Genomic DNA, 27,879 nt, shown 5'->3' on the forward strand with positions numbered 1-27,879 from the left:
GTGGCTCACTTATTTATTTTTGGTTCCTTACGACTTGCAAGTTTTACAACCAACAGAGTTGCATATGCAACTAACAGAGTTGTTAGCATTTTTATGAATTGTGACTCCTTAATGGGTTTCATGGGTGTCGTCCTTTTAAGTGCTCACCATGAATGTGAATTCAAGGACCAGCAAGAGCTTCCAAAACTTCCCCACACAGTAAGCTGTTTTTAAAGTTTGGCAGACTTTGAAGTACTGTAAGAGATGGGATGGTGCTGCAGGCTGAATTTCTGATTGACCTGTTATCATTCACGGGCTATTCTATACTGCTTAATGCTTGTCTCACACTGGTTTGCAATTTATGTTTGCTCAAAGCTGAGGTAGAGATGTTTTTTTCCCATAGTGTCAAAATGACAGTTCAACAGTTAAAGTACTGCATTTATTCATGGAAATGTGAAAAGATCAATTTAAATGGAATACTTTTATGTCACTTCACAAAACATCTACCTCTTCCTAAGAGCTTCTATCTTTAGGACTACTCAGTCATTTCATATTCACTGCTTCTTCTACTACTGAACTACTACTAATACTGAACCTTTTTTTCTGACAGGTCAGTACATTTAAACATTTTCATTATTATTATCACTATCAGTTTTATCAGCTATCAACTATTAGTAGTCCCTTTTAATGTATTATCAACCACAGTTGATAAAAGTCATCCCGTCATAAATCTAGGCCTCCATCAAGTTATTTGTGATTCATACATTTTTTTCTGTCAGAGTTTCTTACATAGTTGTTTTCAGTTTAGCTACTGTGCACATGCTTTTCTTACTACAGTCTAGACAAAAACAAATAATATGAAAGAAAATTGTAAATATAACATTGCTGCAGCCAAAGCCAATATCAACCAGCAGTCTCAACTTTCCTTTTACTGTAAGGAAGTTGGATCATGGTGTGTTATATCCCAAGGCCCTACAAGAGCCCATTTGCAAAGGCCTTGATTTATTCCACTGCTGTTTTCTGTCTTTTGCAGACAATCAATAGAGACTATCGGGTAAACAGATATTACTGCCATATACCTAAACTGAATTATCAGGGTTTTGTAGTGCATTGATTTTCGACATGTGGCTTTTTGACTAATGTTATTGAGGAAATCAGAATATTTTTGTACAACTTCTTGTCATATCTTGTAAAATATTCAGTAAGCATACAGACAATTCTAATTTACTTTACCTTGGTATGGACCACAGGCTCCATCTGCCTGCTCACAATACAAAAAATGCACAAGGACTCAAGACTAACGGTGTCCTGTCCCCCTGGTTACGCGTCAAGCAATTTAATATACAATTCATATATAACTTATTTATCTATTTATTTAAAATCATCATTTAGCGAATGACAAACCAAGCGCTGACCAGTGAATACAAAGGAGCGTAGCTATGTGGTTATACTACAACCACTCTGCACAAGCCCTGAAATGTTCCGGTGCAAAACTTCGTACATAACACCCAACAATCTATATCCTGAGTCAGAGGTCGCTGGCAGGACCTCACAAATATGTTACGCTGGTTAAACGAAAAACAGAGCAAGCTGCAAGGGAGCATTGTGTCGGCTTTATCGAACCCGAGTAGCAGCCGCTTGCTGGATTGCTCCCTTTTTTAAGGTGTTTTCACACAAGTCTGGCTGTGTGAAGTAAAAGTACTGTATGCTGGCATTGTACCATTAATGTTCCATGTTTGTAGTTGTGATTTATAGAGTTTCTGGAGAACGCATGTGCAAGGGTTTGGCGAAATCCAACTAGGGCTGACACTGGGTCAGCGTGTTCGATAGTCAGTTGGGTTCCTTGTGTGAGATCAGGTGTGTGAGGTGTACCGTTTCCACTATCAATAAAGATTTCTATTTTCTAATTCAACGGTTTCCTGACCCCGATGTGTTCCAAAAACATATGAACCTGTTATCAGTGTAGAACCCATTCATCTTATCGACTTCACATGTGCCTGGTGTGTTGCTGGTGACCCAAAGGAAGAGAAGTTCAATCATAATTTGGTGCAATTTGAACATGCAACATGTTTAGTATGTTTAGTCTATAGTCATACATAAACAATATGAGCAGTCCAGTCCTCTTAGCATACAGTAATGGAATTGACATGTTATTGATGTACTATTTTTACTTTTAAGTACACATCCAATATTCTGTTTGCACTGTACAATTTCCGTTACTTGGTAAGCTGCACGGATTTATTTCTGCCTCATTTCTGGACTTGCTGTGCAAGCCGATAGGCATCATTGGCTTTAATGAAATATGGGCCTGAGCTTTTCGTGTAGGCAGGAGAAGAAATTTTTCCAATTTATAAAGATTCCACACTGAAGCACATTTCCTTATAATAGAGTCAGACAGAAAAGTAAAGAGAGGGAGAAGTGACAGCTTGAAACACACAACATTTATGGCCTCTACTGAGGGAAAATGTACGTAAACACTGTTTACCCATATCTCAAAATTTAAAACAGCTCTTGCTTACACAAATTACCCCCACAGCATCTCGGCACAGCTTACATGGGTTGGTATGCTCGCTTGCACACTTCCTTGTTTAAACTCACAGCTTGATTGTTTTATTTATTTTTCTTTCCGCTCGATCATGGTATTCTCAGCGAGCACAAAGCTGCCACCCACTCATGTTAGGTTGAGGTAAAAACAAACCCTCCTCTGCTGGGTCTGACATAACCGATGGCCCCGGGCCAGTAAAAGTTTATGCAGGACAAGTTGACTGGTCACTGGCCGGTAAACTTGTAAAGAGATGAATTGAGAACTGAACAGAGTTGACATGGGATTATGAAATACACCACTCAGGTAATTGTGAGTTGCTCGGCATGCTGCCAGCTACATTGATCTAACCAGCTACAGTAACTTCTGAGGCTATTCACAGTGTTAACATTAATACATTAATATGAAAACTTGAGCCTGACCGACTTATCGTTTGGCCAATAAAAGTCAACGCACATGAGCCTTTCATTGACCTAACTGTACAGGCATTTGTTTGCAGACATGCGGCGTTATAAAAAAAATATTTTACAGAATAAACAATGCAGAGAAGATGCGCATTTTTGTTAACGTTTCACGTAAAAACAAATGTTAATTTTCTTAACTCAAGTTGTATATATTTGGCTGTTTTTGTGTTTTCCTTCCTTTATAGTCGTTTAGGTAAGTTTATGGTTAAATTGTAAGATATAAAGCCTCAGTTACATTTATTTGTGATAAGGATGACATCTTCGGAATCATTCTTGTCACAAAGTTAACTTGCACTTACACTATATTAAAATATGGACTGATTTGATTGGCCTGCTGCATTGCGCTACAACAACAACTCAATGTTTTGTAGAATGTAAAGACAGTGGCACAGAAACGATAAGACAAAATTAATGACTCTGCCAATTTTGGGTTTAATGGCACGAGCAAAGTGGCTACTTACTGTATATGTCAAAACCATAAATATTTTGTAAGAAGTTGTCCCCTGACTCATGTTTTTTTTTTGTAGTTGTATTAGACAAAGCCTCAGTGGTCAACTGAATGTGACACTGTAAAATACAGCTGATGACAATTCATGAAACGTAAGATAGCAAATTGTGTTCCGTATATTGCTTTGACTCCCGCAGCTTAGATGAAGTGGCTTTTGAACTTGATCTAGGAAATTTAGCTGAGACAAAGAACTTGAAAACTTGCCATAACTATATTCCTCTTCCTCCTCCATCTGTCGGACAGAGACAAAGGTGCTGACACATCTTAATGCCTCCTCTGCTCTCCTCCTCGGGTCGCTCATTATCATATTCAATTTGCATCAACTCTTCACTGTCCCAGTACAGGAGCAGCACCTTTCTTACTATTCCGCACATGTTCTCTCTCACAAGGCAATCCCTGCATTAATCTCTGGAGTGGTGTCATCACTCCTCTGCTTCTGTTGTTGGACTCATGATATCCTCATAGACTTTCAGTGTACATATCAGGCAGCATTTATGAATGGTTAGTCTGATAAACATTAATAATGAAATAATCAAAGTATTTTTGAATTTATTTAATTATAGCTTTAACAGCTTAGATGTTTTAACTCCTTTTGCACTGCTGGTTTTGTTCACCAGTCAGCTGTATCTGTCGGCTGATGTATTGGTATGACAGCATAGGCTGATCACAAATACATTGGTACTGTCACACAGTATCTAAATAGAAACTGCAATGCGTAAACATGGCGGCATTTTATGCAATGTTCACAAATAGTTGTTATTCATTTTGAAATATTCAACAACAAGTGTTGTAGACATTTAGCTTGTGAGTCTGATCACCGCCTTATTCTTTTTCATTGATGGTTTATGGTGCCTAACATGGCCTAGTTACCAACTAACAGTTAGTTTAGTTTAGTTTGCACAAACAAGAGGTCTACCCAGCAGCATTTGAAAAGATGACCAGATGACCGTAAACAAATTGAAAACAGATAGGTGAGAAGTGGTCAAGAGGCGATACACTTGCAGTGAGACTTGTGCTTCCCCCAAAGCAAAACGGTGCAATTCATAAAAGTTCAAATCCCAATTTAGTTTTCTTCATAAACTCTTTTTTGGGTAAACTCCCCCGAAAACAAATGTTTATTTGGTCAAGGATGACAATATTTACAATGATGTTACCTGAGGGGATTTTGCTGTTGTCAGTCTGAACCCCCCCACATGGCCAGTTGACAACGTGGAGTCCGTGGTTTCAGTTGCTGCTGATTGTGGTCAGCTTGTGTTTTATATTTTCTTAATTGTTTGTATGAAAATTTCGCCTGAGCAGTTATATATCCAAACTACCCTGTAATAATTGTGCTGCTATGAATAGCAATAAGGCCCTTGGACAGCAATATATAGCAGCTGCTACATTAGGACATAGCTGATTGGACTCAACTGCAGTTTATTATATTTTGATGCATTAGCTGAGAGTCCTGTTCCATACATATTAGAAGACAAAACTGCAAAACCACTTTAAAGGCAATCAGAAAGACAAAACAAGATCAATTCGGCCTTTCCCCATGGGCCCGATGCCCATGTTGCTCCTTCTCTCTGGTTCTTTTGAGTTGCAGCTCAGCCTCAGACTCAGAAGTTACATTAAAATACAGTGATAATTGAAGAATCTCCCAGGTGGCTGGCATTGCAGAGGAAGCACTCTCAGTGTTATCCCAGCCCACATCCTGTTGTGATAATGTTTCAGACCTTGGCGGGGGGACAATGCACACCATGGCACCAGGGAGGAGAGGGCAGTGGAGGTGAAGACACTTACCTAAACTGTAGCTAATGGTGCAATTAAAACCCAGTGAAAATTAATGTTCTCTCTCAAAACAAATAATGTTCAATTTAGAGAGGATTCTTCTGCTCCGTGATTAACATATGGTAGCATTTGCCTTCCTTTTTTTGTTGAATTTCACACTTGGTGTAGTCTTCACTCAAAGACCCAGAAAGATGGAAATTGCAGCCGTCGACCTGCTGCTGATGTAAAACTTTTTAATATATTTTCTGTCCAAGGAAAACAGCAGGATGACTTATTGGCTTTCTACAGCCACTCAGTCAGATTTGAAGCAGAAGTGTATGGTTGAAGTCTTCACCTTTTTGCCAGACTCATTTGTATTTGCTCTCAAGGTTATGGTAAGTCATAATCATATCCTCTCCAATGATTGGGTACTGAAATCAACCTCTCAATCCTTCAGCATGCACTTTTACCAGTGGTAAGTGGTGAGTGCATACACTCACTTGTATCCACTACCTCACCTAAATGCACTGCACAAATAAGAATGAATAAAGGGATAATTTCATGCATATGCTAATTTTTTGTTTAGCTACTTCTACAGCATACTGGGAGAGGTTTGCTGCCTCTCCATCTGCAGTTCACAGAGGAGCACTGTAGGCAAACCCTCCAGCTAATGATCTCAGATTTGAGTACCATGACCCTAATGATTCCCTAATGCAGTCGCTGCACAGAGTATAACATTACTACAGTAGCTCTCACTCATTGTGTAAAATATCTTGTATAATGCAGTACAAAAAGTACTTTGGCTACACAGACAGACGTATCAGGTTGATGTCATGAGCATCCACAGCGAGTGGGGGGGGGGGGGGCTGTCATTGTTTATTGTATGTTTTGATGTAAGGTGACCTTGCGTGCCATGAAATGCCCCATTAAATTAAATTAAAATGTTTTCACTGTTTTGAAGTCACCCAAACCCAGTTAGGATATTTAAAAAAAAAAAGAAGGTTTTAACATATTATCTTGTTCTAGCATTTGACACATCTTTACATTAACAACACAATCACAGTTTGGCCCAAGTGGTTATAAAACTGTTTTGACTCCAAGTATTAATATATTCAAAAAGACAACTGTGTGGGGGAAAAAAGGTCTAAATGTAAAATTCATATTGTTTTTCGTATTGAGTTTTAATAAGAATTCTTGTTTTTGCCACTCAAATTCTATCTGGAAAATAATGGAAAGCAGATGAGCTGTTGATGTTGCTGCTTCTGATAACGGCAACGATAGCGGATGCAACTCAAAACTGAGTGAACAGAGCCGCTTCACACCACCACACTTCTCACGCTGGACTGGACTGGACGCAGAGAAGCAGAAAAATTAAATCAAAAAAGGGAAACCGCTGCTTCATGTTAAGGCAAATCAGATTGTTGGCTTTGTCCAAATCTCTGTCTTTACTCTCCCAAGGCAGCACCAGGCCATTAACTCTCCATCCCCGGAATGGTGCATGCACATGCAGACTTACAGCAACACCTACTGGTAGTCATTAATAAATGCAATACATTATTCCTTCATCTCTGATCAGGGGAAGTATTCATAGGGAAACATGTTTTTTTTTTAAATGCATTTCATCTGTGTGCTGTTTTGTGTGGCATTCCCTTTTTCTGCCGACTGTGCTCATTGTTAGACTCATTCCCCCTCAGAGTGAAGATGATGAGAACTTGGATGTTTATCTATGGTTCTGTCTGTCTATCACATCGTTCTAGTTCGTGAGCTGATGGTGACTAATCTGATTCCTCATCTAATTAGTAATAGATGAGTTTGTGCAACAAACCCTCGCTCCTGCGATGAATATGATGAGCATCAGACTGCTTTCTCAAGTGCGCCACTCTTCAGTTTCGAGATCAATTAGGATCAGTCGGCGTCACGTGTGCAGGAATGGTGGAGCCCTGTTTCCATGGTACAGCATGTGTCTGACACAGCGAACAGAGCTGTGGCCACGAGCGCACACACGGAGCAGACGTGTTTGTGATTAACAACCTGAGAGAGAGACAGAATTCCAGCAATTATCAAACACCACAAAGAGCGAGAAGAACCTTTTGCTCTCTGTGAATCTCTCATATGTGCACAAAAGGGAAATGATGAAGGAAAGAAACTAAAAACTTCAGCACAGATGTTTGATGAAATATGGTTGAACTTGTCACTCGCAGTGGTGAATAAAAGAATGAACTCTAGTTTATTAAAACACATATCTGTAGACAAAGAAGATTCTTGTTCTAACTTGCATGCGGACAGCCAAACCACAAGCTTAAAGTACAATCGTTAATTCAGTATTATACCAAATGGAAGGGAGCAGATAACAAGTCTGTACGTCACTAGAAGTCATGACTCAGGGACACTAGAGTATATGACGGCAACTCCTTACACAAACATAAATTCCCATTGAGGCCTCCAGACCTCTCAGTCCAACCATCTGTGAGATGGTAAATATACATAAGGCACAATATTCAAGATATTAATAGATGTATGCGTCACACTATTATCTTATAGGAACCAAGGAATTATTCTGCAAATTTTCCTATGATGCAAATGTCTTTTTTCTCCCAGAAGTGTTTGGAGAATTGTCAAAGAGCATCTGTGGATGTGTTTTTAGTCGCACATTAAAAGAGGTTTTATTACACACTGTCTGAACTGCCTCAACAAAAAAAAATTAAGAACATGGTTTGATGGCACTTATTTCTTACTTTCGGAATTGTACCAGAGGATTAAGGAGGGGGGGGGGGGGGGATTCACTTTGTTCTGTTGGAGTAATAATAGTGCAGGAAATTATCTTTTAATTTCCCCAGTTTTGCTAATATATAGAAGGTCTTTGAAGATTATTGATTCACATAATGCTCTCTGTGCTCTTAATGGGCATCTTATTAAATTTTCTCCTGTGTCCTACACCAACGCACCTCATTTTACTTTGAAATGCTTCGATTCCATCACGCAGTGCACCTCCTTGGGCATTTCACAGGAAAATGGATCGGACTCGGTACGTGCTGTAATACAAGATGGGGTTTATCCCCACCAGATTATTATGAGGCTTTCCTTCCAAATGTGCAAAACAAAAATGACAAAAAAACCCCAAACCAGTTTTCTACGCTTAGACATATGCATTTCATGTGTGAAAATGAAATTGTCATCCTTCATCACGTCAGTATAAAAGGCAAGTGAGTGTGGAAACCTGCCCCTTGAAACAAACTGTCACATTTTGCATATGTTATCAGGCTAGTGCTATCGCTACCAGGAAGGACAGACAGAAACAGAAGCAGACAGTTAAACATATTTGTTTCTTGAGCTTATGCAAACATTTGATTTCACACATTTGCAATTTTAGTGCCCGTCATCCTCAAGTTAATAAGGCACAAGAGTTTATGTCTATACACAAACTGTTGTTGAGAGCGTTTTCAACATTTCTCCATCTGAATTCTACAGAAACTCAGTTTGCACAATTTATTAAAATTAATAAAAAATAGCGAATATTTAAATCCATTAAAAATATATATATATTTCATCCTAGGTTTTTGGAACTGTTTGATTGCACTTGGACTAATATACTGAAACGACTTGCCATAGTTGAATTTGCGGACGAAAGCCAATCTTTGAAACTTTTTTATGTTTTAACATTTTCATTGTAATTAAAAGGAAAACATTAAAGCTACAGTGTGTAATATTTAGGAGAACGTATTCACAGAAATTGAATAAATTGTCCATAATTGTGTGTTCATATATGTATAATCACCTGCAACAAAGAACCAATGTTTTTTCGTCAACTTTAAATAAAGTTAAATATTGTAACATTAGGGGGACCTGAGCTCCGTGTAAGTCTCCATGTTTGCTACGTCGTGTTTTTACTGCGTTCCGGTTCCACTGCGACTCGGGAGCTTGGGAAAAAAAAAATCACCACCCCAACTTTACGGCTGCAGAAAATGGTTATTGAATTTAAGTAATTTATGTCACTTTTAAAAATCACATTTTTATAGACTTGCTTTTATGTGATGTCGTCCTCTTATATTTATCTATATCTGTGTTTATACAGATAGAAGCCCTGAATACCGTATTATTGTCGGAACGCTGGTTTCCGCCCCGCTCCGCCCCTCCAACGGGAGCCCCCGCCCCCCCCTGAAAGGTCATACATTTTTATATATATATATTTTTTTGTATTTTACATATAATGCCAAGCAGTATTCATTTAAGCTCACTTTCCTTATACACATCATTCCTTATTCCTGCATAAAATATTATATATAAGATAAGATAAGATATATATATATATATATATATGCTTGTCATTCCTTCAGTATTTAAAACAAATCCAGAGAGGTTCGTCTCTTCCACTTGTGGACCACGGTGTTGTTCACCGATGAGCCAGCAGGGGGCCGATGACACACTCTGTGTTTCTCCTCCCTCGTGGCGGCACTCGGTTTCACTTGATCTCCAAAAAAAACTTTGCCCGTAGTTGTGAAGTGGGCGGAAACTTTTTTCTGTCCACTTTACCCAATGAGCGGAGGTCGTCAGAGATGCAAAGTGAGCTGCGGACCAGACCAGTGATCAACTGGATGTGGTCAATTAGTGCAGTGAACCCTCAGGTGAGCGGACGCGCTGCTCCAGGCGCTGCTCTTTACGCTTCTCTTTACGCACGCATCGTCTCTTGTCTGTGCAGGAGTCTCCCCTCATGTGTGCTGCTGCAGGAGTTGGGGGTTATTTGAGCTCGGCTTCCATCGATCCATTCGATCCACTACCTGTCCCCTGCCCCTCGTGTCCCGTCCCGTGGAGTCGATGGAGTTGATGGAGTGGCGCCAGCAGACCAGCGTCAGCTGTGCGGACGCGTTCGTCGAGGCTCAGCGCTGGATTCAGGTACCAGCTTCACCTTTGATCACTCAACCTTTTTGTTTCTTGAGCATTTTGAGACGATGTTTGTTTGTGATTCTCTTCAATTATACAACTGGAAAAAAACTTGGGTCAAATAGTTCGACCACCCCCGGATTTGAGTTGAACAAGTCATTTCAGCCATGGAACAAATCACCTGCTCGTCCTTTGTTGTTTGTCGTCATTAGGGCTGCAACTAATTATGATTTTTTTTTTTTTCAAAATCGATTAATCTGTCGATTTATTTTCCTCGATTAATCGGTTAGTCGTAAGGTCCATAAAATGGTGAAACATGTCGATCGTGTTTCCCAAAACCCCAAGAAGATGTTTGGTTTCGTCCACACACCAAAGATATTCAGTTCACTGTCACAGAGGAGCAAAGAAACCAGAAAATATTCACGTTTAAGAAGATGAAATCTGAGAATTTTGACTTTTTTCCCATAAAAAGTCAAAAATTCGGTTCCCTTGAACCGACCGATTATCAAAATAGTTGTCGACTAATTTAGTAATCGATGAACTGTTGCAGCTCTTCTCGTCATCGTCATTAACCGATGATATTTCCAATGGCTCATCATGCTCGACACTTAAACTGAGGCACCTGTGCAGGAGGCCCGTCTCTGGGTCCAAAGGCCGAAGCCCCGTTGATGAGACTGGTGAGAGGATATTTGCCCTCTGACACACAGCGTCTCGTGTGGTTGTGCAGATGAAATTGATTTGACTGCGGAGGGAAATGCACATGCAAGAGAACGAAATGAAAAAATCAAAATCAAGCAATGATTGAAAGACAAATTGAAAATCCTCAACAGCCTGAGGGTTGTGATTGACTGCCTTTCCGTCGAGACGTGGCTGTTGTGATCAGTCGCTGCTGGGTCTTTGCACAAGGCAGGTCTGTGGAGGAAGTGGTTTGTTGGTAGCGACGCATTTTTTAAATTTTTTTTGTGCGAGGTGGTTATGAGGCTGCTCCTGTCCAAACTCTGTAGGAGTTTGAATCCTTAAATCATAACAAATGAATACAACTTGTGGACTACGGGCACTGAATGTTGACCGGTTCTTAATGGGCACCATTAATGTCCATTGTGTCTGAGTGGATCATTGTGAGAATTCCGTCCAGAGCTCTCTTGGCAGTAAGCCCATGCCAATTTTACCCTTCTCATTTTCTGTGCTGATGAATGATGATGATGATGATGATGATGATGAGGTGTGTGTGTGTGTGTGTGCGCGTGTGTGTGTGTTAGTCCGGATAGAAGCAACAAGGCATGCTGCTTTTAAGGAAATGCTTAATGGTGTCCATAAAATCGGGATGTGTGAGCACCAACATTCAGTTACAGATTGGAGTATAATAGGTTTCCACAGATTCACATGTTCATAAATTGTTGCGGTTTATCATTTGCGCAGCCTCCACCGCAGCAATTACACATGAACGTTTGCTCGGTTTGTTACCGGACCCGGGAAGAAAATGAAAATGGATTGGGCTATTCCACATTATGTAAACGGGCCATTTAGTTGCTGGTGTAACCTGAGGAGCACAGTCGGATGTTGTTCTCTTTTATAACGGTGTCCATCATCATCTTAACCAGCCGGAATTCTTTTTCCCTTCAGTTTAACTCTGGCTGCAACTAACGATTATGCCCATTATCAATTGGAGAAGTCCAAACTCGAAGAAATTGTATGTACTCTAATGCATGACACAGAAAAACGAACCACAGCAAATATTTGTCATGTTTCCCCCCCAAAAAAAGGTAAATGCAAAAGGAAAAATTAAGTTAAGTTATCGTTGCAGCTCTAGATTTTTACATCGTTCCTATCACAGACTCGATATAGACGCATGAATATTTCAATCAACAGTTTGATCCTCGTGGATTTGGGGGAGATGTTTGCAAGTCATGCTCACGTATGACTGAGATCTGTTGAATCACATTTTGTTTTTGTTTGTTTCTTTTTTTGTTTTGTTCATCTGGCAACTGCTTTTTGTCTGATTTCACTGCGATGCATCCGCTCCGTGCCCGCTGCCCACTTCCACCAGAAATGAATTGTGATGGTGGACTCCTGGGGGGACTAATTAGGGAGAAGAATAGTCTTTTGGGGCCCTTGGGTTGGTCATGGATCTGAACCTTAATAGCCCCATTTTTATGTCCTCATTACAAAGCCCTTTTTTGCCTTGTGCTCTCTTCAGACATGTCCAATCATTTAACTTGTGTTGTATTCTTTGTTTTGACCAAAAAACATCTTTTTAATGTTTGTGGAAAACGCTTGTCCTAATACATTGTTCTTTTGCTTAGCAGGTGTATAGTGGATATCTGTTTTTGTGCAGTAGTTGGAGGGTTTTTAAGCCGTTTTGGCTAAATCTTAACTAAACCAAGTCAGTTTTCTTTACTGGGTTTTACTGTTAAAACAACTTCAAAAGTGGGAAAAGCTTACGATGTGGACCAAAGGATTATTTTTCATCAACTTCAACCAGGACCTTGTTGACCTAGTTTGTCACAGTTTTAATTGTTTTCAGCTTCAACTGTTGGTGTGTGTCTGAAAGCAACACTTGGAAACTGGAAGCAGAAATGGGCAAAGAAACTGTTAACACATTTTAATGGTAGCAAAAAGAAATGCAATGGTCAGTGGATAAATTCTTAACCTGCTGTTGTTATTTATTTATTTTTAATTTTAGGAGGCGACTGGAAAATTGTTTGGTTGCAATGACTTCCGCACTGCCTTGGAGAATGGAGTCCTGCTTTGCGAGTGAGTAATGATGCTGAAACTTGGATGTATTTTATGACCTCATGAAGTCATGGTTTCATTCCAGAGAATTGTTCAGGTGAAATTACCACACATTGGTGTATAGGCGGGCTAATTTGGCAGTTACGCTTTTAGCAGCAGCCCTGAGACCAACTTCAAAAAGTAGTAATATCCAAAGTTGCACTTTGGAGATTCATAATTTCCCTAAACATGCCTATGAAGGCATATTTCCATAATTAAATGACATGTAATAGACGCTCAGAGACCTCAAAGCATGTGGTTCCTTCTCTGAGATGCAATTAAACAGGTTTATAAGCAAATGAGCTTCTTTTTGTTGCTGCTTTCCTTTTTAATAATGTAATTTCTGTCTTGGACGCTGGTCAAGATTATTAAGCCCTGTTGTACTTTTCTTCCCTTGTGAAATATTTGATGTTGTATTGTTTCTCAAAACATCTGCAGCACAAACCTGGAAGATTTATTTGCTACTTTATTTTTTTGACTTATAGTCTGATCAACAAGTTGAAACCTGGCATCATTAGGCGAGTAAACAGGCTTTCCACACCCATCGCTGGCCTGGTGAGTGTTTTATATTAAATTTGTGTGTGTGTGTGTGTGTGTGTGTGTGTGTGTGTGTGTGTGTGTGTGTGTGTGTGTGTGTGTGTGTGTGTGTGTGTGTGTGTGTGTGTGTGTGTGTGTGTGTGTGTGTGTGTGTGTGTGTGTGTGTGTGTGTGTGTGTGTGTGTGTGTGTGTGTGTGTGTGTGTGTGTGTGTGTGTGTCTTTGCTTTAACCTTATGTGTAAAATGTATTTTCTTTGGAGTCTTGTCAACAGTTGTAATGTAATTAGTGGATGTTTATTGTGTAGAAGCACAAAAGACAGCACCTGCTAGCCAGGAAGTATTGACACATCTTGTGGTTTCCTGTCGGAGGCACCGAGAGAGACATTGTTGCCGCTTTTTGAATGATCCTGAAGCTGCATGTCAGTGCCTCCAACCAGCTGCTGAATATGTATTTTTCTTTTTCATCGGGCATAATTGCAAATGCAGATTTAAATTTGTTCCCTTCAGGCTGTGTTTCAATTGGCTTCATACAAGTTTAATTAATTCCCACCCTCCATCAGAGGCCAAATGAACGGAAAGAGCCCAACTGCGGATGCTGGAGTTGAGCAGTCCTTTTCACATAACAGCTGACATGTAACATTGGTGTCCATATAGATTTATGGTTAAACATTCAGTCTGAAGCCAAGACTTCGACTGCTGCTCCCTGGGTGGCGTCATTTGGATCTGATGCAGTGGATGTGAAGTCTCAAAATGGTTCCTGCTAGTGAGCTGCTAACTGGAGACCGTAGACTTGAACATTTCCCCCCTCAAGGAAACGGTCCTTAACTAAGCATTAAATTATATCTGGTGCCATGCAAAGTGAGTTTAATGGTCCCAGACAACAGTCAAGTTTATTCAACTTCCACAATTATAGTTTATTCCCCGCTGAAAGTTATGAAATCTGATGCTATGCTATCTATTTGATATTTCAGTAAAAGGGAGCACAATTAAAAGATTTCTTACGTTTTTTTAAGGTTGTATCAAATGCAGTAAAAACCAAAACATTATCTTTTTTGAACCAATGTTTATATAAAATATCTGATCGAAATATTAGAGACAATTCAGGTAATTATGAAATTCTATGTACCCCTAACAATAATTCAAGTTCTGTTATATTAAATTAAAGATTTGTTCCTTTAATGAGCAAAAGTATTTTAATCATTAAAATTTCAGACTAATAGTGTAAGGAGTTTCAGGAGATTTGCAGAAATACAAGTCGAAGCAGCCGATGAGCAGTTTCAGCGGGAGATGTTTATTCATAGCACAAAACGAAGACGATTCAAAGTGCATATGGGTGTACAGTTCTTTTGTACTCACAATCTACGAAACAGGCAGCGTGGGATGTCACACGTTTGATTGTCCACACGCGTACTCATCTGCGTCATCATACTAGATATCTTTGACATGACATTGGTCATCTGTGTCCTTACATTCGATAACTTCCACAAGATACTAGTCACAGCAAGGACACATCGGCGTCAGCATGATTATGTTTAGCACTACCAAGATATTGTCCACAACGCTTCCACTCAGGACACATTCTGCTTCTACAGTAGATGATTTTTGGTGATTATCAACGGTGCTTCCAGTTCTAGTGCTAGAGTTGAGGGTTGGTGGCATTTTCCAACCTCACTTGCATTAGTTGATCCAGAACAAACTTCATCATCAACCCCTTCGTTTCTCTGTGCTCTTATTTTTTTATTTTAATTTGAATCTCCAGGACAATGTGACCGTTTTCCTGAAAGCCTGTGGGGAACTGGGACTGAATGAGTCGCAGCTGTTTCACCCAGGAGACCTGCAAGACCTGTCCACTCGCGTGACACTCAGGTACCTGTACTGCTGTCGACAAGAAGCACTGTCATTTCAATAAGCACGTGTACAACTGTCCACAGCTACAGGCGCTCGCATGCCACCACAGAGCAACACACCTTCGCTCTCTGTTCCTGGGTGCCTGTTCCATGCTTTGTGTCCAAACACTCACCGCGCACTTGACGGAGAAACACCTGTTTATCCATGCCATTGTCCAATCGTGTGGCAGCAGTGCAATGCATTAAAATCCTACAGGTGCAGGTCAGGATCCTCCCATTAATATTCAAACCTCATAGTGAGAAAAATGATGGGATCTCAGTGACTCTCACCGTGGCATCATTGTTGTAGCTTAAATATTTCTCAAACTGCTGATATCTGTCCAACAGTCTCTAGAGTTTACTTTTAGTGCGGCTGTGGCTCAGGAGGTCGAGTAGGTCCATGAGACTGGAAAAGCGCTACATAGATATAGTCCATTTACCATTCCATTTATAATGGTGTGAAAAACTAAAATAAACTCCATCCAGTGATCAGCAGTTCTGTGGTCAGTAAGTGAGGTTGGAGGAGAACGACTAGACCGATTTGCGCTGACGGCAGATAATTGGGATAACCGCTTTTTAACGACGATCAACACTTTGAACCTCGGGCGATGGGCTACAGCAGCAGACGACATCGTCCGGTTCCACTCCTCTCAGCCATGAAGAGAAGTCCGTGGTGGCACGGTATCACCAAAACTGTCCACGTGCATCCTTTTATGGCCACAATGTCCCATCTTCTAATGGCTGCTTCCTCCATGATAACAGGAAACCAAAGGCCGTCTCAAACTGGTTATGAGACCATGTTGACATAATTCGTGATGTCATAATGGCACTGAACTCGTATAACACTAAGGTGTTTTTACTGCACTGCCTGTGCTGAGAACACAGTTAAGTTTGTGCATTAGTATCATCGCTGCTTTACATTTATAAAGATATGAGCTTTTCCTAACAAGCTGCTGCTTTGAGTAGATAGCATGTTGCCTGTAATCCCAGATAAGCAGCTGATAAGTTCAGCTTTGCAAATGAGAAAGTCTCCAAATGTCAATTGAGCACTTGTCTTTTTCTTTTTACTGGCGAGGTTAGTGCATTGTAGTGATGTAACTGCACTCATTCTGCCAATTGCTGCATGGTTTATTTACTTTTTTTTCTTCCTTTTATTGTTTTAGGCGAGACGAAAGCAACAGAAGACTCAAAAATGTAAGTTAACCAGGATGAGCTTTCCTCCTCAACCACGTAATGTCTTTCTTGATTTTTTTTTACCTCCACCAAGGAGTTCATGTGATTGGTTGGGTTTGTATCGTTGAGCAGGACTACTCAAAAAGTAAGTTAGTTAGTTGGACAGATTTGCATGAACATTTTATCATAGATAGTTGATTTTGGGAGGGATTCCGATCTGGATCCAGGAATTAATTTATTTTTTTTGAAGGTGAAAAGGCATTAAGGTGGTGGATTGCTCAGCTTAGGCAGAGGTCTGCGCTCTCCGAGTGCTCCTGTTTTTCTGTCCTTCTCCATGTCACGGAAACACGACCACTGAATTTACATACATGGTTGAAAGCCAACATTGCATCCATCAACCCAATTACCAGCGCTCGTAGCACACACGGGTTCCAGCTCCTGATGCTGATGCCAATATCCCGCCAGCATCCAGAGTCTTCCAGAATCAAAGTGATGATGGTCAAGGGGGTTGTTTAAAATCTGGCATTACACCCTCGAATTGTCTGTGCCAAAGTGTAGTTGTTTTATCGCTATGCCTTGAACTTTATCTGTAATCATGTCTCTAACAACAGCAATACGTCTGTCTGTCTGTCTGTCTGTCTGTCTGTCTGTCTGTCTGTCTGTCTGTCTGTCTGTCTGTCTGTCTGTCTGTCTGTCTGTCTGTCTGTCTGTGTGTCTGTCTGTCTGTCTGTCTGTCTGTCTGTCTGTCTGTCTGTCTGTCTGTCTGTCTGTCTGTCTGTCTGTCTGTCTGTCTGTCTGTCTGTCTGTCTGTCTGTCTGTCTGTCTGTCTGTCTGTCTGTCTGTCTGTCTGTCTGTCTGTCTGTCTGTCTGTCTGTCTGTCTGTCTGTCTGTCTGTCTGTCTGTCTGTCTGTCTGTCTGTCTGTCTGTCTGTCTGTCTGTCTGTCTGTCTGTCTGTCTGTCTGTCTGTCTGTCTGTCTGTCTGTGTGTGTGTGTGTGTGTGTGTGTGTGTGTGTGTGTGTGTACTGTATGTGTACACGCTTGTATGCACTGCTGGTATTTTACATGTTCCACAGCTCATGAGGATGTTGGGGTAATCTGGGAGGCCTCATTTGAATCACACAATAGCTGACACCACTCGGACTCGGTAATGAGGCCGTTTGTCAGACGTAGCATTTTTTAACCAATTAGGGTCAATTTGCAGCCATTGAAAGCCACAGTTTCATTCAAGTTTCCAGCACAATCCACAGATGTGTGAAGCAGAGTTATTCATACGGCACATCCTTAAAGTGAAAGATGCTCTTTTTTAACTTGGGGTCGCTCCTGATTCAACACCATTGTGGATAACTGACCTGGATGAATGAGAATCTCCACAGATGTACAAAAAAACAACAACAACATTAAAAAAGTTCAGGATTATTAATCTAATTAAAATCCAGTGTATTTGTACTTTATTTTTTGAAATATAAACCTTTACCCATTTTGCGCAACATTGACATGACTTGGGGCTCGAGCTAAGTGGAAAGCTAATGGAGAATAATCTTGTCATTGTGTTTAAGACTGAGGCTTATTTAATCAGGTTAAGCAAATGAGATAAAATTGGAACTAATTCAAGCATCAGTGGCTCACTACGCTCAAATATCCAGCACACCAGCCTATATTTTGAAAAGCTGCACATTACAGTGGGAACATCATTTGGGATTTAAAAAAAAAAAACCCTTCAATATCTAGAGCTCAGAAATCATTTCTGTTTTCAATGTTCGATTGACTGGCGAGGAAGCCGCCACAGAGACCGATCAGGAATAATGGGGAATCCATACAGATGCATTTATCACCACTCAAAATTCTCATCCGTCATTTAACTTGCATTGTGCTATAAAAAATGTAGCTGTTTCAATCTTCTCCAGGCCCCTCATTGATTTTTATTTTTTCTCATTATTTTTTCAACCTGCTGACTGCTCTATGATGACTCTGTTAAGACGCACGCGGAGGAAGTCTGACACATCCTGGCCTCAAGGCAAATGAGAAATAAATGGTGTCCAGAACGCTTTTGTTGCTGCAATAATGAGACTCTAAATGCCAGAGAGATATATTTTCCAGGCCTTTGGTCACTGTTTACTAATAGCAGACTGACTGTCAGTAGTATTCTGTCCCGTGCTTTTGAGGTGTCTTGTGAAGACCATGTGCCTCACTTCAATGGTATTTCTTGTGGCTGATGCTGTGGGAAAAGTGCATTGCCAGACCACTAACTAGTGGCATGAATCCGGGGATGCAGTTGTCGCTCTGACCATCACCTTCATCCAACAACTACTTGGCGGACTGAAACAAAAATGTGGTATTTCAGAAAATGAATCATAATGAACGCACTCTGTCTTCGAGTGCCTCCAATGATGTTTATATTTGTAGTTTCAAATGAAGTTTCTCATCTTGTGAAACCTGGCACATGCCCTCAAGATGAATTTGAGTCGATTTGGTATTGGACAAATTACAATTTTGATGCTACATGGTGTTTACTGCTAATTACTAGTTATGTTTCCACCCATGCTTGTTTGTTTATTTCTCCACAAATGTACTCAACCGACTTGCACCACACTCGGTGGAGAGATGGGCCCAGTACATTATTAGATTATTTCATTGCATGCATGTTTCTGGATGAGCACGTGGGTTTCCTGTGGAAAATGGGAGACAATATATTTATCAAAGGGGGAGAAAGGAAAGAAAAATAAAGGGGGGGGTCAATCTGCTTTTGGAGGGCTTCACTGGTTGGACTTCAACATCATACCATTTCTAACATCTGATGTACTCATCGTCTGTCCCCCTGAGAACGGGCTTCTGAACATTTCCTGAACGCAGCATCGCTCAGCATTTTCTCTCTGGATTTTCACAGTACACTGTCCCGTGTCCCGTTCAGTGAAAAACATAACGTCACCAGGCACAGATTGGCACCTCTGTCCAACCGGCTATGACAGCGGGACAGCCTGCGAAAATTATGGTGTAGCACACAGCAACACTCTGCTGTCACTTTTGGAATGAGGGGGGGGGGAGTCTTGTTCTGTCCGTCAGGCTGATGCCCATTTTTTGTTGGAGACATAAGTGTGCTTCCCTTTTTAGATTGAACTTGTGTTCTGTCAGAAAACCCATTGTAACATGGGTTGTTTTTCCTTTTGACTCACATCTTCTACTAAATTAGTTGAAAGTTGCGTTGTATCTGTGTTGTACCAGTGAGATTATAAATGAATTTGCTGTCTGCGGTTTGGATTTAAGAAATAACAAATTCAGTGTATTGTAAAAATCAATTTGTCCTCTCACAGGGAAGGAGATGGAAGTTGTGTAATTCATCCATGTTTCCGTCTTTGCTGTTCCTCAGGTTCTGATCACCATCTACTGGTTGGGCCGCAAAGCTCACCTTGACGCATTCTACAGTGGCCCTCCGCTGAACTTCAAGGCCTTTGAAGGACTGTTGGGGTTGGCCTTGTCCAAGGTAAAGCTGCTCTTCTAAGCTTTTTGCACAATGTGAAGTCCTTACTCCACGTTAACCCTGTCCTGTAAATCCAGGCCCTAGATGATGGCACCAATGCATTTGTGAAAGACGGCGAGTACAGAGAGTGCTGGTACCCGGAGAGGGAGGAACGTCAGCGTACGAGCTATAGGGGAGAGAACTCTGTGGACAGTGTTGACTCTCTGGACTCCCGAGCCCTTCGCCCAAACAGTGAAGGTACACATAGCTCTGCTTCTTCATACCATCCCCTTCTACTTAATACTTTGTGCACGCCACTCTATTCAAAGTATAAAACTTGCACAAAAATCACTTATTTCAAACAAAGCGGCCAGTAGTGGCAGGTTTTTGTAGTTTGACTTTCTGCTTTGTCATCGTTCACACTAACTCTGCTTGTACTTTATATAATTCCCCAAAAAACTGCTTTTGCAGCCTTGCCTAGCTTATCTCTCAAGCTTCTTTTTTTTCCTTTTTTCTCCCCGAGACGGACTACCTGCTACTTTGAACCTGCAAAAATAGAAATTCCTCATCAAAAAGTCATGACGTGATAACTCTCCTATCCCATACGCACCCATGTTACACTGGATCATTTTACTTCTATCCAGGAGCTGCTGATCCTCATATTTCACTGTCATTTTTCTGCACTCTGCCGTTGTCGGTGCACGTCAGTGATGGATTGTGGCAAGTTCCACACTGTGGTGATAGAAGTGTCTGTGTTGGGAGAGGGTGAAATACCTGGCACATATCTCCCGAAAGGCTTAGCTGTGTGAGGACTCAGTCATCCACTAAAGGGTCCCGTGTTTTTCTCTGGTGTTCAGACTTTTATTTTAACCACACAGCACCTCACGTCAGTTTTGAGCTTTTTGTTTCCCTTCCTCTATTTTTTTTTTTCTCCCTGTCAAACTCTGAGTTTCTCCCGGTCGTTTTCCACATGTCCGTGTCGTCTCCAGGTTGTGGAAGTGACACAGAAGCGGAGCAGGTCTTCAGGATGGAGGCCTCAGTTCATCAAAACAAAGGCTACATCCCACCACCACTGCTCCGAAGAAAACCAGGACGAGATGAGAATGGAAGGGTCTGCACCGGTCCACTCACAAGGTACTGCAAACGCGGCGGCTACTGTACACAGAAAGTTCACGTGCTAACTCACCACCGTAACTGACTTGTTAGAGAGAAGCTGTCATTATGCTGCTATTATTTACACAATAACATGTGTTATGTAACATATCTGCTCTGCTCTCAGAAATGTTTGACCAAATATACATTTAAGTTTTAACCCATATCAGAGAACTATGTGGGGAAAATGCATTCATGGACACAGCCATGACAAGTAGACAGTCGCTTTCACACAGCAAATCCTTTTATGGTATTGAAGCCTTGTATTTCTATACTGATAGAATCACATTAGAACAATGTTGTCTTTCTAGACTGAATGGCTGAGTCACATGAATGCTTTTTAACTACTTGGTTAAAAACGGCAGCATGTCCACGTTCTTGTTAAATGGTCTTTATTTGGGGCTAGGAAGTCATAACATTTGAATTATGTTGTGTCTGAGCCTGTTTTTATGGTTGAAATGACAATCTTATTAATCGAATTAATCCGTAGTTTGGCTTACTGAAAATGAAAAACAAGGGCAGAGACTTTACTCAGTTAGCCTATAGACACCATAGTACTGTTAGGACGACCACCAGACTCGATCAGTGGGTCAGTTTGGCCAGCAGGTCTCCCCACCCCCAGGCAGCAGTACTTCAACTGTCCCAACAAACCGTGGTCACTCCCAGGTCAGATTCTGGGCTCTTAAGTAGATGCTGACATCCAGTGTTTAATGTGACAGGCCCAGGTAAGTAGAGAGGTGTGTTCTCATCCCATTAGTCGATTCATCATGGAGCTGGTGTGTAAAGAACAAAATCCATTCACACTTCCTTCTGCACCGCTGCTTAGAAATGTTGACGAACCTTGTGTAACCCCAAGCTTATCCTCAAAAGACTGTTAATTTGCATAAATTATACATCAACCATCAGTCACACTTGTGCTTTTTTAAAAATTTGAAGCAGCTTTTTGACGTTCGAGATCACTTCTAAGATACTCCGTGTAATTATTTCACCTGAAGCGATGCCTCTGTGATCGTCAGCTGTGAATAAACCGCTCTTTGCTGCAGCGTTGAAGATGCCCCCGTCTCCCCCAAACCCCACCTCGCCCCGACTCGTCCCGCGTCCGTCTTTGATGATGAGCTCTTCCAGCGGGCTCTGTGCGAGGAAGACTCCGCGGAAGAGGACTATGCCGAGGCTGACCCCGTCCTAGATGACTTGTATATCCGGCGGGTGCAGCAGACTGTCCATCTGACGTCGACCAACCACGACTGCGATCGCTTCTTGCCCCGACACTGGACACCTGAAGAGGAGATTCGTGTGCGCGCGATATACCTTGGCTCCCAGAGAAGACCCTGGTATCGTAAGATGCAAGGCTTAAGGTCGGTTGGCTGCTTTTTCTTCTCTGTGATGCAAGGCAGTGCTCAAAGTGTGAGAAGCGATACTAATATAAGTTTGAATTTTTGTTCTTTCCCTTTTGCTTAATAAGTTGCATTGCTTGAAAAGCAAGAAACATCACATGGCTGAGTTTGCCGGCTTGAGTCTGACCAAACGCCTTTTGGTTGAAATGTAATATGAGACTTTTTTGTTAACTTTTTTTTGTGGCGCTAAGCAAGTTGGCATGTGCGGTTTCATGTCTAGAATTAGACAGTAGTTTATAAATTCATCGCACCAATCAAACTAAATCCTAGTTTGCTTAGGTACAAGGATTAGCCAGTGCTACTGACGCTAATGACAAACTAAAACGCTCAACATCCCGTTTCTTCTGCTCGGTAGACTTCCTGTGTTACCTTTTTTACCGTCTATTCTTAATCATGTTCTCATTTCATGCATGCTCTCTTCCTTTCCTTTGACTTATAGCCATAAATCGTTGGGTTCCTCAGAGGAAGAGTTTGACCTTGGCGTAATTTCCTGCCTTGTGACATCTGCTGCTGTGCGAAACAGCTCTGCCACATCTGGAGAACCCCGAAACCATCACTGAGAAGCCTCCTCCGAGCCTGAACGTGCCCTCCTGTTCTGAAGATCTCTACCTAATGAACATGTCGTCTCAAAACACTAAACATTACGCACGTTGCAGACAGCTGATACCAGCTCTAACACTTTCCTATTCACCCTCTCGTCCTGCACCACAGCAGCAAATCTCTGAGGCATCGGGGAGAGCTATGTCATTTTGGCAAAAATATGCAAACTCTTGCTCCGTTTATCAAATAGACGTTTTTATGAAGTTATTAGTACAATTAAATGTGCTTTGAATTTGAACTGTAACGGATTCTTTATTCGTTTGTTTTGAGCGCTGCATGTTGTAATAATCTGACATTTAGTCTGGCACCATTTTTTTTTTTTTGGTGTGCTGATTATGTGACGGCAACATGCTGAGTGACTCATTAGGTCCTAATGGTTAAACGGATGACTCATGCACTGTGTCATCGCCTGATGCCATAATACCATGTTATTTATAGCGCCTTTTGTGCTGCCATGTTGTCCATGTTTTTCTGCCTGTGCTATGATATAATTTTGTGTGGAATAATAAAGGTCAGAGCTGGGCACCAAACAGAACTTCGTCCATTAAACATTATTTCTGGCAAGATCATCTGTGTGAAGACGTGCTGTACTGTATGTGTCAAATAATGATGCCTCTTTAATCTACATAATGTTCTTAGTTTAAGCCCCTTGTCTTTCCCGGCCTTCAACATGTATTACTGTTCTGACGGGCCTAATATTTAGTTGCAATATGGCAGTCATCTCTCTTCATGTGTGTTTCTCTGGTTCTGTAGAAAATATGTAAACCAGGTCAGGCCTGAGACACCGGTTCAGGTCAACCCTGGCTGGATTTGGTAAGTCCTACAGTTGTGGGCATAACATTGGAGCAAAGGGGACTGAGACTGCTCTGATCTTCTCCACTTTGCTGCTGCTGCTTCCGCTGCTGCTTTGGTTTGCATTCAGCTTGGCTCCAAGGGAAATCATGCTGCAAAACAGCACTTGGCTTGCTCCTGAAGATGGAGCATTTTGGTACCTTGTCAAGAGGAATTTATGACAAACTGCAGGATTGATTGTAATCAGTCTTGGTTCCTTGAATCAAATCCTGTCATCGTTTTGATATTCCACCCGCTAAATGCTGCTGTAACTTATTTGAATGGCACGTATGACATCCTCTGTTGCCCACAGCAGTGCCATTACGTGTTGCAAGTCAAATCCGTTGTGTTATCCAGACAGCAACATCTGTTGCCATTTATACTGCAGCATTATTTGACTTGCATGGTTCCCTCCTGCCTCGCGCTTGATTATGGATTCTGTTGTTTGAATGCAGAACGTGTTGTGTTGCTGCAGTTAATCATGTTATGTATCTCGTGTGTGTGTGTTGGTGTGGGTGCATTTAGAAACCATTTGGCTTGTTCATCATGCTTGCTCTGCTACATGCTGTTCTAAAGTGACACTAACATAAAGTGGCATTGTTTTAAATGCCATCTCGCGTCTGTATATCCATGATTAATTTCAATGTCCTGTGTCTTTGTCTGTCTGCACCAGGAGTAAATCACTCAGCGACATCCCGATGGTCTACCCTGTGCGTAAATTTCCTAAGGAGAATACCGTTCGCAATGTGGGCCAGGACGCGAACACGGCAAGGGATTGTAGCGAAGAAAACTCAGAGAGGAGCAGCGCCGCTGCCAAGGACAGTGAGGCTCAGTGGCAGGATGTAAGTCTCTCTACAAGGTCCATTTTATTGGTTCTTCTGGAGCTTAAGCAGATGCAGTTTTCCCAGTTGTTGAGGAATTATTGTTTTTGATGTTTTTGCTCTAAGCATTTTAATGATTTCTCATCTACGCTGAATTAAAGATTTATTCTTCACCTCAGTAGTCCTGAGGTTAGTTAAGCTGCCTTCCGACATGCACTGAAGTCCGGACATTTAACCAAACTTTCTGGAGGGGCTGTAAGTGAGAACACTTACACTTACTGCTAGCCCCCTTGTAAAAAAAAATCTGGAAAAAGTCTGCCCATGTGAGAATACAGCAGAAAAAACTAAGGAAAAATCTTAGCAAGCGGTTGGCATGTTGGTGACAGTAAACACAATTTTTTTTTTTCTCTATTGGTACACACTTCAGAAAATTTAGAGAGGTTGACATTTGAAGATCTAACAATTCTCTGAAAAGTGGAAAAAAAAATTGGATAAAAATGGAAAAACAATCTTCAGAGGAAGATTTGTGTGACCTGATTAGAAGCTCCAGAACAGCTACTGGGCCTTGTGAGGGGTGGCAATACTTGATGAGCTCAGTTCCCAAGGTCAAGATTGATCTTTCAATGTCAAAGATATAGGACATAGTGTGAAGTGTCAAACCAATGTCTCTCTAAACTGTAAAGCCATTTTTCAGTATGTTAAGACTCAGTTATGTGCACACTGGCAACCATTTTAATGGCCCATACGTCTGTTTCAGGACTTGACAAAGTGGAAGAATCGTCGCCAGAGCTTCAAGACTGACAGCCGCAGGAAGTCGCTGGACAGAGAGCACGTCATCAACCAGATGACCAATGGGGCTGTGGACAACTTTGGGAAGAGTGGCGCACAAGTCAGGGCAATGCTAAAAAGGTACAATCCTGCTAAAACATTATGGAAAATCTTGAGCTTACACTGCATGAAACGCCACTGTGAACTTTGTAATATGATGCCCCCACCCCCCCACCCCCTTGGCTCCTCTTCTCTTTAATGCCAATTCCTCAGAGACCAGCACACACCACGCAGGAATACCCCCGCCCCCCGTCCTAACCCCACCCCTCCTCCATCAAAATCATCCAGCTCTGATCTCCGGCCACGTACTCGAGTTGTGTTGGCCCGCAGCTACGCCACTGAAGCACGTTTCAACCCCAAGGCTACACTTATCCCCCATAACTCAACCCAGACTCGGGTGAGTTTACAGTTATGCTCTGTTTTACTGCTCTCGCTCTCAATGAATGCATTTGTGTTTACTTTAGTATAATTGTCTTTTGTGCTGTTACATGGCAGATTTGTAGCTGTTGTTGACTTATTTCCTCTCAGGGATCATCGGTTGGGGCCATGCCTGCCTCTGATGGGAACATCTTGGGAGAGGAGACCCACTTTTCCTCCTTGGCTTCAGATGGAGCAGCAGTTACCACACCTTCTCTGGAATGCCCTTTCAGCTCTCAGACTCAAGTCAAAGCTCAGTGCGGACCAGATCCTTTCATGCCCACATCTGAAGTGGCCCAACCAGAAAAAATCTTCAAAAAACAAATCTCCACCCTGGTCACAACCCTGCAGCCAAAGGAGACCACGAAACCAACCATCACCAAGCACCTCACTGCATCTGCGTTGAGTCACACGGAACTTCCATTCTGCGTTGATGCAAAAGCTCCAACTTTTCCTGTTGATGCGATTGATCAGATGCCCAAGAAAGGGAGCAACAAAACCTCTTGGGAACCAGCTCTTGAGCACGATAGAGGTCCGCAGGCTGTAGTTGTCTACAAGTACTTGTCTAGAACTGCGTCGTGGTCCGGCTCGGCCAGCCTTCCGCGTGGGTACCGGCGGTCCGAGGGCTCGTCCCGTCTTTCTTCTGCAATCACCGCTAGACCCTATGGGACCAAACAGTCGAGGGTGTCGTCCCTGCCGAGACTGTGCAGTGTGAGTTTAACCAAATGGTCTCTAACCAGTAAGGCACCACCAAGTGGGGGAAAAAATACTTTTTATGAACAAATTGGGTGTTATTCTACATCATCACTGATGATGACGTCATCAAAGCTCACGCCCCAGCTTGTTCTCATTGTGACGGATGGCAGAGATGAACAGTAGAGAAAATTTAGGAGCTTTTAAAGAAAAACCTGCCGTCTGCACATTTAATTTTACAGTTTCGACACTAGGTACACACATGGTAATTGCTGGTCGGCCAAATGGACTTAAGCTAGTTAATGTCATAGGAAGATTTCCTGTTAAGGGGGCATGTATATGTGTGCATATTGTCTTACATCGGTTCAGTTGTATTTAAATGCTGTAGAGTAAAGTGCAATCAAACGTGTCTGTACTGTCCCTCTGGAAAATATGACTCCATTTGTTTTCCATCTCCAGGTAGATGACGACCATGGTTTGCTGTTGAACAGAGAGAAAGACACAATTCTTTCTCCACCCGCCAAATCTTCGCTCAAAAGACAGACGGCGGCGAGCCACCTGAGGGGTCAGTACGAGGCGTCACTCAGACAGAAGAAAGCCAACCAGGCAAAGCAGAATGGTACAGAGCAGGCGGAGGTGGGGAAAGGGCCCCGTCTCTCCAGCCAGACCTCCTTCAAGACCAACGGCTATCACCATAAGCCCTACACCCAAACCCAGATACTACAAAAACCTTATTCAAAACCACAGCCCCACCGCGACAAAAGCTTGACTCTGCCCTCTGCAAAGGTACACTGTTGTCTTTTCTGAACACAAAGCATTTGTGCTATAATGTGAATATTGATGCACTAAAACTGTAAACATCTTTGAAACTTGTAATGTTTAAATCTAATATTGAAGATCAGATCATTTTCATTCACTGGTCACCAGTGGTGGCGTAATAGCTGTCTCTATTTAAGTATGTATAAACTATTTTACTTTGAACAATGATGAGACACTGGTCTATATCAGCTAATGATGTATTGTTGAATCTAGTGATTTAACAACTGATGAAAGTACACTGCACAGGGTTTTCACTGCCTGAGATGTGATCATCAGAGACGCGGCAAAAAGACACAAATTGCCCATTTTGTATTTGTAACATAACAAGATGTAATGATAATTTTCTCTTTCTAAAATCGGTTTATATTTATGGAATGAGTAAC

The 27,879-nt window shown here is 41.7% G+C and overlaps 1 protein-coding gene across 7 annotated transcripts in view; it reads left to right on the top strand.

Moving 5' to 3' along the window:
* LOC118302161 (LIM domain only protein 7-like) overlaps window positions 1-27,879 on the top strand; it is a 70,321-nt gene that overhangs the window by 35,046 nt on the left and 7,396 nt on the right. For 5 of the 7 annotated variants that reach the window (XM_047331503.1, XM_047331506.1, XM_047331505.1 and 2 more), the window contains exons 1-15: window positions 9,712-9,864; window positions 9,939-10,132; window positions 12,804-12,874; window positions 13,378-13,447; window positions 15,188-15,294; window positions 16,478-16,508; window positions 19,852-19,965; window positions 20,040-20,199; window positions 20,931-21,075; window positions 23,841-23,900; window positions 24,592-24,760; window positions 25,497-25,648; window positions 25,781-25,964; window positions 26,096-26,695; window positions 27,137-27,463. In XM_047331503.1, coding sequence (XP_047187459.1) covers window positions 10,055-10,132; window positions 12,804-12,874; window positions 13,378-13,447; window positions 15,188-15,294; window positions 16,478-16,508; window positions 19,852-19,965; window positions 20,040-20,199; window positions 20,931-21,075; window positions 23,841-23,900; window positions 24,592-24,760; window positions 25,497-25,648; window positions 25,781-25,964; window positions 26,096-26,695; window positions 27,137-27,463 — 2,268 coding nt within the window. In that variant the 5' untranslated portion in view covers window positions 9,712-9,864; window positions 9,939-10,054. Of the gene's footprint in view, window positions 1-9,711; window positions 9,865-9,938; window positions 10,133-12,803; window positions 12,875-13,377; window positions 13,448-15,187; window positions 15,295-16,477; window positions 16,509-19,851; window positions 19,966-20,039; window positions 20,200-20,930; window positions 21,076-23,840; window positions 23,901-24,591; window positions 24,761-25,496; window positions 25,649-25,780; window positions 25,965-26,095; window positions 26,696-27,136; window positions 27,464-27,879 lie in introns of those variants that run through there. The other 2 variants (XM_047331504.1, XM_047331508.1) reach the window with 2 other exon arrangements.

Source organism: Scophthalmus maximus, chromosome 4, assembly GCF_022379125.1.
Source record: "Scophthalmus maximus strain ysfricsl-2021 chromosome 4, ASM2237912v1, whole genome shotgun sequence".
Classification (NCBI taxonomy): Eukaryota; Metazoa; Chordata; class Actinopteri; order Pleuronectiformes; family Scophthalmidae; genus Scophthalmus; species Scophthalmus maximus.